Consider the following 18,671-nt stretch of genomic DNA (forward strand, 5'->3'; position numbering starts at 1 on the left):
AAAGCAGCGCTAAAACAAGTTGGATCCAACAGACTTAGGCTTACTAGGACTATTCAGTGTCAACATTCACTCTTGCCAGTTTGGAAACACTTTCTCTGTGGGAAGACCTAAAATCCAGAATGACATCAGTCCATGAGGCCGGCATCTTTATGCGCCTGTTCCATCCCAGGACTGTGCTGAACAGTATTTGCATTTTTTTCCCAACTTAGGTGCCACATGGGTGGGGTCTGCCATATCGGACAGTACAAGTGTCAGGAAGTTTAGCAGGAAATCATCTGGGAGTCAGTATACTGTACTTTTCTGTAATTGCCAATTTATATGACACCAACTGATATGTCCCAATGCGGTAAACCCCACCCATCTGGTACTCCAAGCACATTAAAACAAACATAGGAAGAATCTGCAAATACTTTTGACGTGAGTCTGTCCAGTGGCTAAACCTGATTTGTATAAAATAGGCTCATTGACCTAAGAATGGTCAAATGTTTCCAACATTGACATATGAATCAAGTGCAATCTCAATTATCCAATATGATCATGTTTAGTTGTACAAAGCACATTGAATATCATACAAGAGGTAATCAAAACTGCTTGCTTTGCTTGGCAAAAGCATTCACAAAACTAATTTCTCTACAAGATATGACACAAATAATGTCATCATGACATAATAGGCTGCGTTGTTAGACAAACCTATTGAAGAGGACATCAATAAAAGGGAATAGTGCTGACAATGAATGTTTAGACTTTGCACTGTTTTTAAAGGTGGCATGTGTTTCATTTTTAAACATCAATAAATCACTGTCAAATTAATTGTGATACCTTGATATGTTTACTGTAAACAAATGAGACTATGTTCAAGATGACTGGTAGCCTATATCTCACCCCTGTGGTATTGTTAGTGTTAGAGTTTCTCCAAATTAAGAACACATTTCCTATAAACTGTGTTGCTTCCTGTCACAAAGAAGATCTTTGTTTCTTTAACGAAAAGTTTTGCTTTACTGAAGAGGATCAACATTTTGGAAGTGCTTTTTCCATTGACCTTTCACTCCTTCTGCCATCTGCTGTTACCAGAAACTCTGAAAGCTTTAGCTCTGTTTGCTCTGGAAGAACAGCGCCCTCTTCCTGTTTTGTGCCGTAAAGCAATCCAGCAGATTTCCCTCCAAATCTGACCCGGTGGCTCACAATGTAAAATGCAGAGCAGAGGTCAGTAGAGGCTGCCAATCTTCTTGGTGATGGTCTCATTTGTTTACAGTAATTATACTAATGTCTCAAAACTAATGTGGTAATGATTTATTGATGCTAAACGCAGCACCTTTAATGAAGCGAGATTGTCCTACATGTAGCGTCTCGCATCCTGCAGTGCAAAAATCTAGCAGAGCACGAGATCTACTGACTCTGAGTGTTCGACTGTTTAAGTGAGCTGCGTCTCGCCTCAGACAGCGTGCACCTTTCTGAAGCAGGCCACGGCCCGTTTTTCTTCTTCGTGGCGTTTCCTCAGGAGCTCCAGCGTGGCCAGCTGGGACAGGTCCAAGCCGTCCAGGTAGGGAGCGTGCTCCGCGGAGCCTTCGGGCCCGTGTTTCCGACTCGGCTTTGGCTTAGGCTGGGGCTGAACCGGGGGCCTCGCTACAGTCTTGGCATATTCCAAGGCCTGAGAGAGAGAGAGAGAGATGGAGAGAGAGAGAGAGAAGAGAGATTGACATTGAGAGAAGGTTTTGAGCCTAGTATTTTTATGATGTAATTTAGAAATTAGAAAAGCTTAATGGAAACGGCAAAATTTGATAAAAATATTGCAAAAAGGTTTTTATATATATAGTCTCAGCATGATCAGCCCGACTAGTGGTTCAATCTCATTGTATAACAGTTCAAAAGTGTCTTTGGACGTCCTGAAATGTTAAATATCTGTCCACCATGACCTCCCAGAAATGTCATGCCACTGTTTCTCCCATGAATAAAGTTACCCACCATGGTTGTATGATCCTTAGTTGGTACGTCAGAATATCGTACATGTTATTTCTCACATGTATAAGTCTCCATTGTGGTTTTGTGACCATTAGTTGGTGGATTAGAATATTGCCAGGTGCATTTCTTGATTTTCAGATGAAATATGGCCTGACAATAGCTGACACTAACGAGCAATAACAAACTTTTTTGTTGTTTTTGACGTTCAGGAATTCTCTCTATTCAACCTAGCTGATGGAAAAACACACCTAAGTCAAAATTTTTGCAACATTTCACAAGTTTGTGTAAAATTCACTAGACAGTTGAATGGAAACATAGCTACTGACATTCTCCCTAATCTCATATCATACTTTCTTTTCTTCTTCTCCATTTTGCTTCGTCAGAATTCGTCTCTCTCACACAAACACACAAGCACCCACGCTCTTTCTCAAACAGTCATGTGCTCGCGTTCACACACAAGCACACACACACACACACACACACACACACAAACAGAGAAACACACAGACACACCTTCGTCCTGGGAACCTTCTTGTCACTGCCTTCCGGGTCCTTGGCCGGTAGAAAGGGAATCCTACTCATCTTTTTGTTCTGCTCGCGGATCACATTTGAATACAGCTTCTGCCGCCTCATTTTCTCAGCATGATGATGGCGAAACAGAGAGAGGGAGAGACACAGAGAGAGAGAGAGAGAGAGAGAAAGGGGCAGATTACAAAAGAGGGTTTAATTAACTGAGCCATTTCTCCCTTAAGGCCCTTCTCTTTGTATATCCCCTCGCCAGAGCCTCTCCACGCAGCCCTGCAAAACCAAATACAGCCGGCCATTCAGCGGGCCTATCAACATTTACACATATCATTCACTAATAGGCTCGGTCCTGGAGGCGCACGGGGCTCAATCTAGTGCAAATTGGCCAAACATGCTCACTTTTTACAACTGGGTGTTTAACAAAAGCTACATCAAAGCACAAAGAGCACTTAATTTCTTAGGGATGCTCTCATTTGCTTTGTAAATCTGGTTTTATCTGCCGGAGAGGGACGGGAGCCTTTAAATGAGGGAGAGAGGGTCAGCGGACACACAATGACACTGGCGGACATCACGACTGGGACGCTGGAAACCGACTGAAAGGCAGCTAATCATTGCCGTCAAAACAGCTAATAATCTCATTTTCTCTGTATGGATACGTTTTAATAAGCGATTCTGCCCATCAGCAAATCACAAAAAAAGATGTTGAGTGATTTAACACCCTGGTATGTGGGTCAGCGTTTGTGTCGTGTTTGCGTTTACTGCTTTTTTTAAGGCGGTAAAAATGTTCAAATACTAGAAAAAAAAGCCCTATAATTCAACATGAGATGAACAAATAAAAAACAGCTGACAGATAGCTACGGGGGCAGATGCACATCTCTCTGCTTGTTAGCTTCTGGTACTTTGTACTCTCCCGCAATCAATACTACAGTTTGTTTTTTCGCTCGGTCTTTTGAGCTTGCTTGCGGTTTGGCAAGAGAAATCGCATTTCTGAGAGGAAAACTAAACGACACAATTCTAAGTGAGGTGGGAATAAGCGGTTGAGAGAAAGTTGAGAGAGAATAATATGGAGCTTTAGGGCTGCAAAGTGCACAAATACCTTTCTCTGCCACTGCGGGACTGGCTGTGTGTGTGTGTGTTTGTGTGTGTACATCTTTGTTTTGCCAATTTACCCTTTGGTGAATTTCAAGCCTACTTTATCTTTGGGAAATGTTTCATCTTGTTGTTCACAGGGTTACACTAATGTATCAGTTTGCCAATATATTGTTCAATATTGGCCTTTTATTAAAATTCATATATCGGCCAGTCAGTGTCATCCTCCTTCAGGATGGATATAATGCAGTTTGATTGATTACATATTTATTGTAGAATTGATCAATACTACACAGGTTGTCTATGGGAAGACCTTAACCTGAATTGATTCTAATGAGATATTTTGATCAAACTCCACACAAGTATGCATGATGACGATGATGATGACGATTATTGTAATGATTACGATGATGATGATCACTATTATCATTATTATCCAGGGTTTCAATGGAGAGTTTTACTTTATTTCTATGTTTTTGGAACTTTTTTGGCATGAAAATGGTCAAATCTAATGATACTGCATATTGGCACAGAATATCAGCTATCAGCGGCTTCAATCCAAAAATATCAGCATTGGAATTATCCTTCAAAAACCCAGATCCGTCGAACCAAACTGCATTCACCAATAGCCTAAAAGACTTTCACAATTCACAGTCAGTTTGTTTGAAAACCCCCTAACGCGTACTGTGGTTACAGATCTAATGGGCAGTGAAAAGTCCTGCTCATATGACACTGGAGGGCTGCTGAAGCTGCAGGTCGGTACTCACTGTCTTTTCACTGGCTGTGTAGTCAGGGCCCAGGCCTCGCAGGTTCACATCCTGCTTCAGCTGCTTGTAGTCTTTCAGCGTGTAGGCCTGAGAGAGAGAGAGAGAGAGAGAGAGAGAGAGAGAGGGAGAGAGAGAGAGACAGAGAGAGTTTTTGAAGTTTTGACACTGGCAGGACCATCAAGTGACATTTTTGATTACTTGATTGGAGGCAGACTATTGTTGAATTAAACTCTATTTGTTTTGATGGCTGTGGAAACGGCAACACGTCACAAACAGTAAATTCCCAACTGCAATTTTGATCAATTTGATGTCTTTTTAGCCTTAGACTGGGTTCAGATTAAAGTGCTGCATAGTAAATAGTCCATTTGTAAGAACATTTGCTAACAGTAGACCAAAGGAGAGGAGAGATGACAGACGGATGACGGGCAGACTAAATGGAGAGATGGGCTCGCTTTTGAGTGACATTCTCTCTAACACAAAACCCTTTTCTCATGCACTCTTTCCTTCTCCTTTGGCTGTCTCACTTGTTTGTCCTCTCCCAGAAACACACACACATACACATACAAACATTCTCTTAAACAGAGAAACACACAATTTGAACCCAGCACTTCCTAGAGATCACCTGTCAATCAGACAGTGTGTCCAGTACTGCGACTTTGTCTTTCTCCTTGGATTTTCTGTTGATGCAGTCTGAGTTTCTGTAGGTGGCGCTCTTTTCTTTGACTGTTCAGCCATGGTGGCTATGCTAACTACCCAGTTCTTCTTCTGTTTATTCCAAACAAACTGGAAACATAAAACGCATCACTTCCTGTGTGGCAGAGGATTTTTACCAGGAAAGAGCTACCAGGCAGCGGGTGTTGAATCACAATTGTGTTATATCATTCGGCAATATAGAGTAGCAAAACGGATATTTATTCATATGAAAATGTTGCAGGTTATTACATTATAAGTGATTAATCATACAATGACACACATACAATATATACAGAGTATAAACCAGGTGGACTAAAAAACCTCATGGACGCTTGGAAAGGATTTTGCCTCAGTACCATATATAGGAACATATTTCCTCATTAGGCCCTAGTATGATGTTGAAGTGCCTTTTTCAGGGCCACTGATGGTGAGCTGGAGTTGAACCCTGATGAATGGATTCCAAGTGATAGGGGCAAAGACAGAAAGAGATGTACACCCGCTCCTTCAAAAGTGGTGATGAAGTGTGTGTGTGTGTGTGTGTGTGTGTGTATGCGATCCACAAGCTGCCCCAGACAAAAGGAGACTAATCATTCCAGATTGTACTGGCTGCTTTTTGGAAGGGGGATTTCAGTTTGCTTCAGAATTAGCCACATTGGTCATGGACACGACAGGGCAGCTTTCTTTTCAGCCCCTAAGTCACGCTCGTCTGCTTTCATGCCCGGGCACCGCGGGCTGGACTGCTTTACAAATTGAGCCTGTAATCTCGTCAGACATGATGGCTAACATGGTGGGGGGAAAGGGGAGGTCGGGGGGGAGAGGGGAGGTCGGGGGGTTGGACACCGCAGGAGGACAACGTGAAGGCTCCTGTATGAATGCAACCCCTGAGCACACAGTCATACTTTCCAGTCTTCCTGGGGTTCACCGAACTCCATTGTTGACCCCATCAACGGTATAATTAAGTTAGCAAACAAATCATCGGCTGTCGTTTAAATTTGAAATATGCAACTTTTTTCACATTAAAATAACAATAAATAAATAGGATATATTGTATGTTATTGGTGACTATTTAGTTTGGATGGGTTATATGGGCGTGGCCTGCAGTGAGCTGGGTTGTGGCTATCAAGGTGACGCTAGTAGCCACAGAACAGAGAAATCCTAACAACAACAAAGGAAAGCAGTAAGAAAAGGAAGTACAGCGAAGCTAAATGTACAGCAGACAAAAACATGGTGAACGTCGACATGAAGGAGACAAAAGGGCTCAGAAGTGACGCAGAGCTGGTTTGCATACTGTTATACAGGTAGCATGCTAGCCTGTTAGCTAGGTTAGCTAGGTTTTCTGTGTAGTGATCTAGCGGTGCTACATTATCCCACAGAGTTCATCACACAGCTCATCAAGATGAGTGCCGAGTGTTGGGGTGGGAACTTGCCCTACTGAGGCTGGAGGAGGGCGGGACTTACAATACACCTTGCTACCTCAAGGCAAAAAGTTCCATATTGTAGCTTTAATAAAATCCAAATATGTCTAAACTGGCTGTCTATGTGACTACCTTGCAGGAGGGGAGTGGGGGGGTGGTGGTGGCTGAGTCACTCTCTCCACTCCTCAGCAGCACCCACCTGCAGGGCTCAGCCTGACGAACCAAAGGAGAGGGGGGAAAAAAAACAACAACGGACAAATCATTACATGCAAATGGGCATGTTTAGTGGCCCCGCGCCTCACAGACGGCCCTATTCTCTCCCTCCTAATCACCTTATCCTCTAACACATCTTCAAATGGCTTTTCAGGGCCTGCAGCTCTGCGGTTTATATCGTCATCATCTCATAGCAATTAAGTGTATCTTAGCGGGGCTAGACAATTAACCTGATGTTTTGTGCCCTTAGTCACCAGAGCCCTCCTTTCGGATTAAACCGGCCCCGCATGGAGGCAGCTGAGGGGATTATTTGGGACTTCAAAGGGACATTTATTTGTGTAACCTCTCGTGTACATGGGGATTAAAGGGGAATGCCACTCAATTTAAGAATTCATGTATCACTTTTGTTAGGTGAAGCCGCGTAATGTGTTTCTATTTTTCTTACTTGAAAGTTTACGCGGTCATTTATGTGCTGAGTGAGTTTTGTGGCCCTTGAGCCTTTGAAACCTGTTGAAACCCAATTGCATAATTTCAAAAATACATAAGCGTCGATAAGAAAAGAAGTACTCTTGTATTCGCTTTTGGAAACAACTTTTGTAGATACATGCAACAAGATGTTGTTCTGCAGACTCAGACAGCTCAGTGAAGTGTGAGATAGTTAAACCCCATAGATAAACCTTGTATGGGGAGACTGACTTTGTTGAGTGATACGATGTTTGTTTGAGCTTTTACACACACAACCTTTATTTTATAGCAATGCTAACTATTTTGAATGACCCTGAGTGCTCTCACCTTCACCGTCATTTCACATTCATTCTCAATGGAGTTACACTGTATATCTACAGTGAGATTTCAGATTAGAGGGCAGGATGAACTCTTTTCTTTTGTTTTGGGCACAGACTGATCAGTAACACTAACTGAACTGTCCTATGGCAGAGGAAAAAATGTTTGAACACTCATTGTCAGTATTCCCCTTTTAAAGATGTAAAGATCACACACACACACACACACACACACACACACACCAACCTTATAAGTGAGTCTCTCCCTCTGCTGCTTCTGTTTCTCCATCTGTGCCAGGTAGCCGTCGGAGCTGCTTCTCTGGATGGGGAGGGTGGTCGTCACACTCAGCTCAGGCTCTGCTCCTGTCTGAGGCTTGCCTATAGGGGGCAGCACTGCGTAGGAGCCTGAGTGCTGGGACTGGGTGGTGGAGGGCGGCCTGGGGCTGTCTTCAGGAAACTGGTTAGCGTGAAGCTCGTTTGGACTCTGATTCTGGTCCTCCGCCTCGCAGGGTAACAGCCATTTTGGTGCAGTTGGCCTGAGAGACCAAATCATTGGTGGATCCACAGTGTGGGGTGTCACGTTAGTAATAAATTACTAGACTAATTACATTTGCTAATGGAGAATAAGAAAGTATTATTATGGCCTATGTGCATTTGCACATTTGTACATATTTCTGATCTGACATTGTAGAGAGCTAATGGATGACACACATTTTAAATATGCGGAACATAAGCTGTAAATTCACATTTTTTATATTCTCATATTTTCTCATTTACTGCTGTTATTTTATACATGCCAATACATACAGTATATTTGTCATATTTCTTCATTCAGAAAATGGCTTAATATGTTTTTAATACCCCGATTTGCTCTGTTTTTTCTTTTCTGACTGATTATTTGCTGCTGCAGCGACCCAATTTCCCATGGGCATCCTTAAAGTGTCCTCTAATCTAATGTAATATCTTTCACATGGTCAATAAACATATAAATGCTTCACCTTTGCCATCTTCCAGGGCTATTCTCCAGGTGCCAGTGGTGAAGTTCTGCATTTAGCTCTTCGCTGCACCCCTGGGTGGGCTTCCCTGGCCTGGGTTGCCGACACCCCGGGGACAAGGCGAGTTGTGGCACCGCCGCCCCCTGCAACCGACCGTCATGGGGAGAAAGCCGCGGAACTCGGTTGACGTAACGGACGTCGGATCCGGGGCCGTGAAGGGACGCTAAGCTGATGACGGCGTCTCGGCCCGTCTGCCGCAGGAAGGGAAGGAGGTCGGTGGACGTGTTGAGGTTGATGTTAAGGTGGATGGTGGGAGGCGGAGGCTGCGATGAAGGAGTCTTCCGGGGGTTTGGTCCCGCGGCGGGGGAGCTCAGACCGTCGCCCCGCTCGGCTTTGACCCCCGGGGCAGGAGGTCGCCGCTTGGGGCTTCCTTTCCGCCGGGCTTTCTTCTCTTTGGAGATCTGGGTGACCTGGGGTCGGAGTAGGATTAGTAATGAGGATAACATTTGTCTGTGTTGAATAATGATGTCAGAGGAACAATAGAGTAGCAATTTAGACACGTTTGACTTTAAAGATTGACTTTGTCCTAACCCTAACTAACCCATAACGTGGTTAACTAACCCCTGGCAAAAGTCCCAGCATATAAAATCGTTTGCCATCATAACTTCCATACCTGCTTATCTAAATAGACAAAATTTATGGGGACAAAGTGGAGCAATGACTGATGACTGACAAGTTATTATTTGGTCAATGTGATAACGTATTAGATGTAGGTAAGTGTATATAACCTGGTCACCTGGTTAATGCCAACAATTATTCTATAGCAGTCATCTTTTTAAATATCTTTCGCTATCTTCGTATTCAAAGACTCAGATTTTGTTTTTAAAGGAGAAGGTGCTGCAGAGAACAGAGCATGAAATCTAGATCTACCCATTTTTACCACAAAAAACAAAAACAACCCCAAAAAAAAAAAAAAAAAAAAAAAAAACCCAGACAAACATGAGCTCTGGTCGACAGGCACGATTCTTTCCCAAGCGTAAGTAGGGCCGGCGCTCTTCTTTGCATGATCTGACCAAATTATTTCGCCGTGGTCTTCGGGCCTGCACCTCATGCATCTAATGGCGCTGATTTAGCAAAACACCAGCTTTGCCCATTCCAGTGGGAAAATATTTATACGCCTCTGCTTGGCAGCGTTAAGGTGGCCGCTCAAGTGCTCAAAATAATAATACTTCTCCATTGCCAAACCCGCCCCCTCCCCTCCCCTTCCCCTTCCCCTTCTCTCTCTGACTCCTTCTCAGAGACGTCTTCGGCAAGCCCCACTGCGACAAACCTATCAGCGATTGTGTGTACATTCTGGGAGGAAATTAAAAGCCCGGGTGATAGTGCCCCCCCCCCACCCCGCTGTGCAGCAGATATTCCCATCTGGAGTGGGAAGCCCTCGCTGGCTGCCATATATATACAATACCACAAAACAATCTGGGTGGTGAATGAGGTGAACCAATTGAGAAGGATAGGAGGGTTGAGGGTTCCTACCCTCAGTTGTTGTGTTTTCTGGAGCCACCTCAGCTCCGGGTCTGAAGTCTCCTCCAGACTCTCTGCCATGGCTGTCTCCTCTGGAGCTTCACACACCTTTAGACAGGACAGAAAAGGAAACCATGTTGATAGAGAAGAATTGGGAGACAAAGGGTTTTCAAGGGATTTTTAAGGCAACTTGATGATTAGCTGAGTTGTTCAGTACTGCTGATAATGATGATGGGCTTATACATCAGTCATGAGTATTATGATGATAATTTATTGTATATTTCAGTCCAGCAAGGTGCAAAGTAGAAATAAACAAAATAATTAGAGATGGGACGATATATCGGAAATCAATATATCACAATACAGAAATGTGACAATACGTATCGTGGGGCAGAAAAATGAATCGCGATATTAGCTACATTGTATTCTGCTGTAGTAATCACAAATGGGGTAGTTTGCCCATCACAATTTCACAAGCTCTCCATCGAAATTATATTATTTTCACTTTGTAATGACATTTTTAAATTGTTGTTTTCATTCTAGCCGGCCAATGCCATTGCTAGAAAGATTTGTGGCTCGGAAGTAAAAAATAATTTTAGATAAAATCCTACACATGCCTTTGCTAAAACCCAAGACAACTTACACCGACTCATGTGGGCTAATACTGCATCACACTCCTTCACTACTATCAATTCCCATCTTCTTCAACCACATCATATTACATCAATTTACTGTTTCAGTTGTTCCTAATGCACCCGTTTGTGGCAGGGAAATATGTTCTGTTAATGCTGTAATGAAAATCATTTAGTTAACTTTGGGACTCCCCTCAGCTGCGGAGGACAATCTGAGTGGATCGATGGTATTGACAGGCTGAAGACTTTCTCGCTGAATGCCACTAATTCTGTGAGCTTGAATAGGTGAAGGTCACGAAGAGGGAGTGGATGCAGTTGTAATATATCCATCAATAGGGTTGTTTGCCATGTTATTGTATCTAATAGGCTGAGAGGCGAGCGGTATGCTGGGAGTACACAGGAGAAAAAACAGAAGTCTCTGCCTGACCTGGATGATGATATGTTGCCAAAAAGTAGGGCCATTGTTGGAAAAAGTAACTAGGCTTTATGATATTTGTGTGTCTAAGCTACTAGCCTTAAAGCAAAATCTTAACACTTTGGGTAGTCAAGTGAATACCTACATGTATTCCCCGACCAAATGAGGAAATCTTTCTGAAATTGACGCACAGACTGTTACACATTTCTGGAGTTCAGGTGCTGTTATGAGCTTTCGCCAAGGCTGGTGTTGCCAGAGCAGCTGTTTGAAGATCAGTAACAGGTGACTATGTCCGGCAGCACACACACACACACACACACACACAAACACTTTGCGCCTCTCACCTTTGCCCATTCCCCCTGCCATTGCCTTTTGTCACCCATTACAAAAATCCCAATCAGTTGGAGCAAATGATCAAGCCTGTATTGCATTTTGAGCATGGTAAGCTGTGTAATATCTTTTCTGCTAAATTGGGAGGCCCGTAATTGCTTCTCAGCGAGACGATGTCACAACAAAGTCCGGCAATTGCAGCTAGCTGTATTACCCCCTGTACCCGGGAAACATCTGCTTTTCGCAATGAAGACTTCAAAGGGGCTGTGGATCTTGAATTGCATTTAGCTGCTATTGTGGCCAGCCCAGGTAATCTTGATTAGGTGTTTAGACTGAGGCAGGGTATACAGTGGCAGAGAGCTCCCCGGAGCTTTGGTCTAAAGCTATTAAAAGATTGTACATTATGTTCCCTTGGCTTTGAAGTGAGGGCCTGCAAGACGAGAAGGGACTCTGAGGGCTGAGTGCAATAGCAGAAGATTGATCTGCTACTTCTGTCTTTATCAAAGGAGGCCCCAGCCCCGCTGAAGCCAATCATCGCTACCGCCACTCTGCCACTCGCCCCGGCTAAGCATTTGCCGCATTAGGAAATTGTGTACATTTAATAACACGGCTAATTATCACAAGTTGCTTTCAGAAGTCCTTTCTCTTCAAAAGACCAAATGGGGTATTTTAAAAGAGCCTCGTAGCGTCTTGCTTGCCTGGACTCGAATAATGATTGGTGAAACTGATGCGATTTGGATGTGGAGTTGCTGTCTTTTGAAAGGAGATATGGACATGGGAGGGGGGCACAGCAAGCTATTTGATGGAAGATATATGGTTATCGCAATTATGAAAATTTGCTTTGGTGTTTTCAGATGCTTTAAGATCACACAACCTCTCTTAGTGACCTTCAACATTAAAGCAAACATCCACCCTAAAACCGAATTCGTATATGTTACTCCTTTGATCTTGAATATTTCATTCATTTAGTGTTTGTGAATATAAACAGCTCTGTTCCAAAGCTAGAGACCAGAGAACCACATCTGCAATCTCATCAGGAGAGAAAACGTACAGATGCTCTCTTGACAATTGATTGGAAACTGGGTTTGTAGAACCATAGAATGTTTTTTGAGCTCTTCCATCCAAATAACCTTTATTTCATTGGAGATCTAACAATTCTTGGACATTAAATTTGTACAAATGCCAATTCACCTTGAGTACTGTCACTGTGTCCATAAATTCTGTCCCTCATTCGATACCAATGGAGCAGGTCAGAGGTGTCTCTTGATGATAGCATCAAGACAGTTTTGGGTCTTTTGCGTCTAGATTCAGGAAAGTGAATCGAGAACTGTCCCAGCTCATACAAATTTCACATGTGAATTCTGTTTTAGGGTGGATTTTCCCTTTAAGCATGATTAATTACAATGCAGCTTCTCTAGAAGATCTTATTTCAATGAGCCTATTTCCAAAACATGGTCTCAAAAATTACTTTGCTTTAGCATTAGCCTATTTCTGAATAGCTTTTGTGATAGGTTATAATGTTGTGGTAACACACCCAATTCTTAAATGAATCCTATGATGAAACAGGAAATAGACTACATGCAAATTGGTGCCCCCTTCTTTTATGCCCCATGTACCCCATTAAGTGGGACACGTCTTGGGGGAGACGTGGCAATGGAAAACTAATAAGCGAATTCAGGGGGAAAATGACAAAACATGAGGGTTTAGGAGAGGGGAAGGCTCTGGCTCTGTTTACCATTGCACAAAGCTAACGGCTCTTGACTATGTAAATGGCGATGATATGAGACATTGTAGCGGGCTGGGGCTCAGATGGGTGAACAAGGTTGGGGGTATTATAGCCAGCAAACAGTCATATGGCCCGACAAATGGGGAATGCGGGCCATCCCGACCAATTATGTCACTGTGCCAGGTGCAGGGATATCTAAGAGCCTATTGGTAACCATGCTTCTCTGATGTTCTTGTTGTACACATCAACTCATAATAGGCACTGCATAGCCAGACACGGCCCCTTTCACATTGTGAAGGGGAGGGCAGTTGAAAACAGCAATGCTCCTCTGCCAAATTAATTTTCCAGACTGGGTCAGAGCAAACATGATAGGATATTCTCCCGATTCTTGTCCGAGACGACAAGAAAAGACATATAGATATTCTGACAATATGACTAAATGAGCATAAGCTTGGCTGACGCAGGAAAAGGCCTATATTCTTCTCATGAAAAAAAGCTGCATTCAAGCAACTGCCCATTGATAGCCTGTCTCCAAGATTATAACTAAGCTTTCAAGAGCAAATACACAGAGATTTGGCTATTTTTCCTATCCCCTGGTTGCATGGTAAGTACCAATCTGTGAACAATATAAAGCTAAGACACAACAGCGGCACGTGTTTAGAGCACTAACAAGCCCAAGGATTGACCTCCACATTTAAAACGTCTCACTCTAGGGAAACCTGGCTGCATTCACCACCAATATTAAGTCATTGCAAAACATATCACAGCACTATCACTCAGCTTTATACTCAAGAATATGCTCTTTTTAACTCCTCAAATACAGAAGATACCACACACAAGTGCCAATAGCTGTTTGGGCTGAATAAAAGCACTCGATCATCCCACAATGTGAGCAGAATCTACTTTGCTCATTGCCTAAATTAACAACTTATGCTGTGAATGTTTAGCAGATCACCAAGAGAGGCTAATGGAGTCAATAGACAAATCTGTCCATCACCCAACAATTATAGGCTTTTAAAAATGTGAAACATTTTTATTGATTGCCAACTGTGGACCCAGTAGGTCACGGGGCATCACCAAACGAATCACATGAAACAAAACAATAAATTCTCTGTTCTCCTTGCCAAGCAATAAACAGGAATGAAAACCTAACATTCCCACTGGTCCGTCCTCCCTCAGAACCTCATGGAGTGCACAGAAAGACCTAATCTTGCCTCATTGTAATGCCAAGCCTTGCCAAATGCTGCCAAAGTGGGGCAAAGAGCATAACAGCAGCCCAGCAGCCTAAGAGTCATAATCTGTGTTAGTGCAGCTCCTGGTGTCTGTTTCTGTAACTGCAACCTGTTTCGGGAAGAGGGAGAGCATAAGAATGGACATTATGGAACTGTCTGAGAGCTTGTTGTCACATTTCAATGGATGATTTGATCTCGGAGGCAGAAATTCACCAAGTGCACAAAATTTTGCCAGAGAAAATTCAATCTCCCACACACACACACCTCATTCACAGTATCAGGCGTTTCCCGCTTCGGTGCATGTGCCTTCAGATAGGAGCCACATTTGGCTGTGTTGCGCCCCAGGGTGAGTTTGTTGCGCTCCACGATGTCCTCTCTCAGTTTTTCTAGCTTTCTGTTAGATAAAAGCTTAGGACTCTTGAATTTAGACATGCTCTTTTGCTGTTTTGTCATCGCTCTTCCTGGTGTATGACTCAGTTCTTGCTCATAGTACGTCTGAAACTCTTGCTTGTATCTGGCGTGTATTTCCTCAAAGTGCTCCGCCGGCTCAGGAGAGCTGCTGGAGATTTCACCGGCGCAGTCGAGGCTCCTCTCATGTGTGACTTTGAGTTCTCTCTGTGAAGTGCTGCCGTTGTCTTTTTCAGAGGAAGTGCTGGGACTTGGATGGCCGGGTTCTGGCGAGCTGGCTTGTGAAGCGCGGCGGTGGTGTGCACGCAGGTGGGGGGGGGACGTTAGTGAGGCAGCGTGGCCAGCTTGGCCGTCATGTGGGTGCAGGTGGTACGGCTGTGCAGGCTCATCGCCAGTCATGTGTGGGGTCTCCACAACAGCTGGACCTCTGGCGACGATGTATCTGTACCCTCCTTTGATGGACAGCTCCTGTCTTTCATGATGTCTCTGCTGAGATTTCTCTCCAGAGAGTTGGGGATCTTCCTCAACAGAGAGCTGTGGACTCTCGTTAAAGCGGCCAGCTCCCTTCAGGTTCCTCCTCCAGTTGGGATCATAGCGCAGGTCTGAGTAGGCGTCATCACAGGGTAGCTGTCTGCAACGTAGAAGAAAGACAATGGCAAAAAAGATCAGTAAAGTAAGCCTGATATTAATATCGGCATCACTAAGTCAAAGCTATATTGCCCAGCTCAATTAACTGAGCAAATAGTGAGAAATAAGTCACTAAATAAAATTATCCAGGAGCCATAAATGTATTTGTCCTTAAGAATATTATTTGCTAAATTAGATTCTGTTGTCTTGGTAAACATCATTAATGTGATTTCCATATCCAAAGGAAGCTTTTAAGAAACTTGAATGTAACACAGGCCTGTACTGAGAGGTCAAAAGAACAAGAGGCATTACACCATTATTAGAATGATGATGTCCTCAAACAAAGAGCTCTAGGCCTTATTCAGAGACTAAAAGCCGTCTTCTGAAATTGAAACAGATGAGGGGGATTATGAGCCTGTATTTACAGATAATTTTCGTATTTTCACCTCCAGGCTCACTAATGAGAGTGTGTTTGAGGACTACTAGCGGGGGAATGGTTCACAAACGGCAATTTTCAGCTTATGAAATGGCTCGAAAATTGCAGGCTAAAATGCTCTTTCTGATGGTGATGAAAAGATCTCATTAAAATAAATAGCAGAGAGCCTCTTTGTTGTGCTTACTGGGAGGACGAGGGGAGCCTACTTCTCCCGCCGCGATGTCGTGCGGCGGGGCGCAGGGTGTGTGCCGGGGTGGGTGGGGGGGCTGGGGGTTGCCTAGGTGTAGGGCCCTTCACTTCTATGAGGCCAAAAGGGTAAGGGATGGCTCACTAATGACTCAGACTCAAACAAGTTGGAGAATGCATTATGGACGACACGCAGCTGGGCGACGATGCCTCCAACACTGGCGAAACACCACAGGCTATTATTCCATGCCCAAGATGCAGACACCCACATACAAAAGCCAGTGAAATATCGTAACGAACTCTGAATGGGCAAATGTAAAAAAAAAAAGAAGAAAACTGGTTATGAGAAGTATACTCAAACATCTTTTAGCAATATTTCGAGGGAAATGGGCAGAAGATATGGTACAGGGGGGATGAATGGACTTGCTTAAATAGGAATCTTTTGCTTGAATGAGGAATACCCATTGGCTTTGTAATCTAAGCAATGGGAACTATTGTGCGAAAGGGCTTACCCGCTTTGAGGAGGCTATCAGCCGAGAGGACTATGAGAATATGATGATGGGAAAGGGACTGTGTCCACTGCGGCGGCTCTATGAAATGGAGCCTTTTGTGGGAATATGTCACGGTCATTTTCCCCTGAAACAATGTGCGTTGGAAGTGGACCCACACTTGGCGGGCATCAATCCGCGCAGGTTAATGACGGGGAGAAAGGGAGAATGCCCCCTCGCTATTTTGGAGGGAAATTACTATCAGGCGGCGTCTGGAGGACAGAGCAGGAGAGGAGACAACAGTCGGAGTCGGCGAGAGCGGGGAGAACAGATGTGGTGTCGTCCTCCTCGCCGCAGATTCCTGCATCTGCCCCCTCCGAACGGCAGAAACCCAGATCTCCTTTCTGCCGACGATGATCCTTGTTAATGGACCACAGAGTGACCACTTATTGTGATCCTCCCTAAACAAAACAAAAATCTAATTTCCCTTAAATGAAAGCAGTTATTCTGAAAGCACCTGAATTAGGCCATTCTCCGCCACAATAAACTCAATGCCCGCATCTCATTAAATGACTGACACTGTTTCATTGTTGAGGGATGAATGCAGCCTATTTATCTTTTCTCTTCCGTGCGCTGTTTAAAAGTAAAAGGTTTGATTGTGGCTGCGGTTCTCCCTGTTGTACTCCACCCAAGCCGCGCTATTATCTGCTTAATTTTAATTAATTTGTAACGGGAAAATAGTGACATTTCAATGCAACAGGCAAATTGAATAAGGTGAGGCACAAATCTCACCGTGGCAAATAGCTTACATAATGCCATACTTTAATTGAACTATAGTGATACTGAGGGGACTGAAAAATAATGTGCAAGGCTACTCAACTAATAGCCTAATTAGACAGATTTTTTCACAACAACAATATCTCTTCCCTACTCTCACAATTTGGAGCATAGTTTTTATTTAGACACAATGTGAAATTCAGCTCAACTTCTCACAAAAGATATGGAAGCGATGACCATTTTCATGCCATTTTCACAAAGAAATAAAGCCTGTATGTAATGTTTTGACTGCCAAAAGCAGTATTCATGCTTTTCATTGTAGTGCCACTAAAATCAATACCATCAATTACTGCCATCTAGTGGCCAAACTCTATAACTGCAGTCAGAATCAATCATATTTAGCCTATTCAACCTGTATGTACTGTAGTTGTGTAAGGGATGTATGAGGATTTTTACTTGGTTTGTTATCAGCCCCTGGTGATTATAAACAGACTGAAATAAGTCTTGCAGTTTGTGTATTTCCAATGGCAAGAATGAAGACAAACGTTTCCCTGGTACATTTTCCCTTTTTGATGCCACATCTTCAGGCAAATTCATTTACTGGAACCCCAGTTTTCAATTGCACACTTTGATCTCTAGATTAAATCCTTTATAATGTATCCTGTTGAAGACATTCAACACAAGACTAGCTTCATTGTTCAATACTGTTTCCATACGAGTTTTGGGCCTTTGCTGTACAAGGCTTCAACTTGTATGCCTCAATGTGCTTGGAATATACACAGTGATGTTATATATACCTGCAACACCGTCATTTAATTACAACAACCTATTAACTGCTATTTATCTGACAAAATGGCATTTGGTGATGTGTTGGAATATGAATACCTTACCTTGATGCTTCTCTTTCATTCATTTGCTGATGTGCATCCTGAGCTTCAATGGGGATCGGTGTGCAGTTCCTCTTGACAAGCGGGTGTGCTGCCACTTCTAGGCTATCGTACACCTGAAGATCTTCTTTCTCATCATCATTCACGTCTTCCTCTTCCCCGTCCCCCCGCTGTAAGCTGTCAGCATTCTCCTCTTGGGATTGTACGCCGTTGGTTTGACCCTGGCAGCCGATCCTCCTCTGCAGCTCGTGCTGGTAGGCCCTCTCCTGGGCCAGGCTCTCAGTGTCGGACTCAGCAGAGTCCCACAGGTTCACCCCACCTGCTTGTGTCGGTGAAGGAGGTTTCTCTTGCTCATTCTTCAGCCTTATATACATCTTTCCATGTGTGAGTCCTTTATCCATGTTTATGTTGCGGCTGGATGGCGCTGCGTTCATCTATATGGTTGTCAAATGCGAAGAGGGGATGCTCGCGGCAGGGCGGTGACTTGCCAACACTGCAACCGATAAACAAACAAAAGATAACTTTATAGTATGAGAAGAACAGCAGGTTGAAAAAGGGGCTGAAATAT

At 43.6% G+C, this 18,671-nt stretch overlaps 1 protein-coding gene across 1 annotated transcript; it reads right to left on the minus strand.

The window, feature by feature from the left end:
* Positions 1-1,432: 1,432 nt before the first annotated feature.
* jhy (junctional cadherin complex regulator) lies at positions 1,433-18,537 on the minus strand. Its single transcript, XM_071543291.1, has 8 exons — positions 18,107-18,537; positions 14,559-15,333; positions 9,972-10,067; positions 8,442-8,908; positions 7,691-7,979; positions 4,341-4,427; positions 2,473-2,595; positions 1,433-1,648 (listed from the first exon to the last, which is right to left on the minus strand). The coding sequence occupies exons 1-8, from the start codon at positions 18,535-18,537 to the stop codon at positions 1,433-1,435; spliced, it is 2,484 nt and encodes an 827-aa protein (XP_071399392.1).
* Positions 18,538-18,671: the final 134 nt, after the last annotated feature.

Source organism: Centroberyx affinis, unplaced genomic scaffold (assembly GCF_046629955.1).
Source record: "Centroberyx affinis isolate AG114_WGS23_722 - 3 ecotype Tasmania unplaced genomic scaffold, CSIRO-AGI_Caff_v1 ptg004281l_1, whole genome shotgun sequence".
NCBI classification, from domain to species: domain Eukaryota; kingdom Metazoa; phylum Chordata; class Actinopteri; order Beryciformes; family Berycidae; genus Centroberyx; species Centroberyx affinis.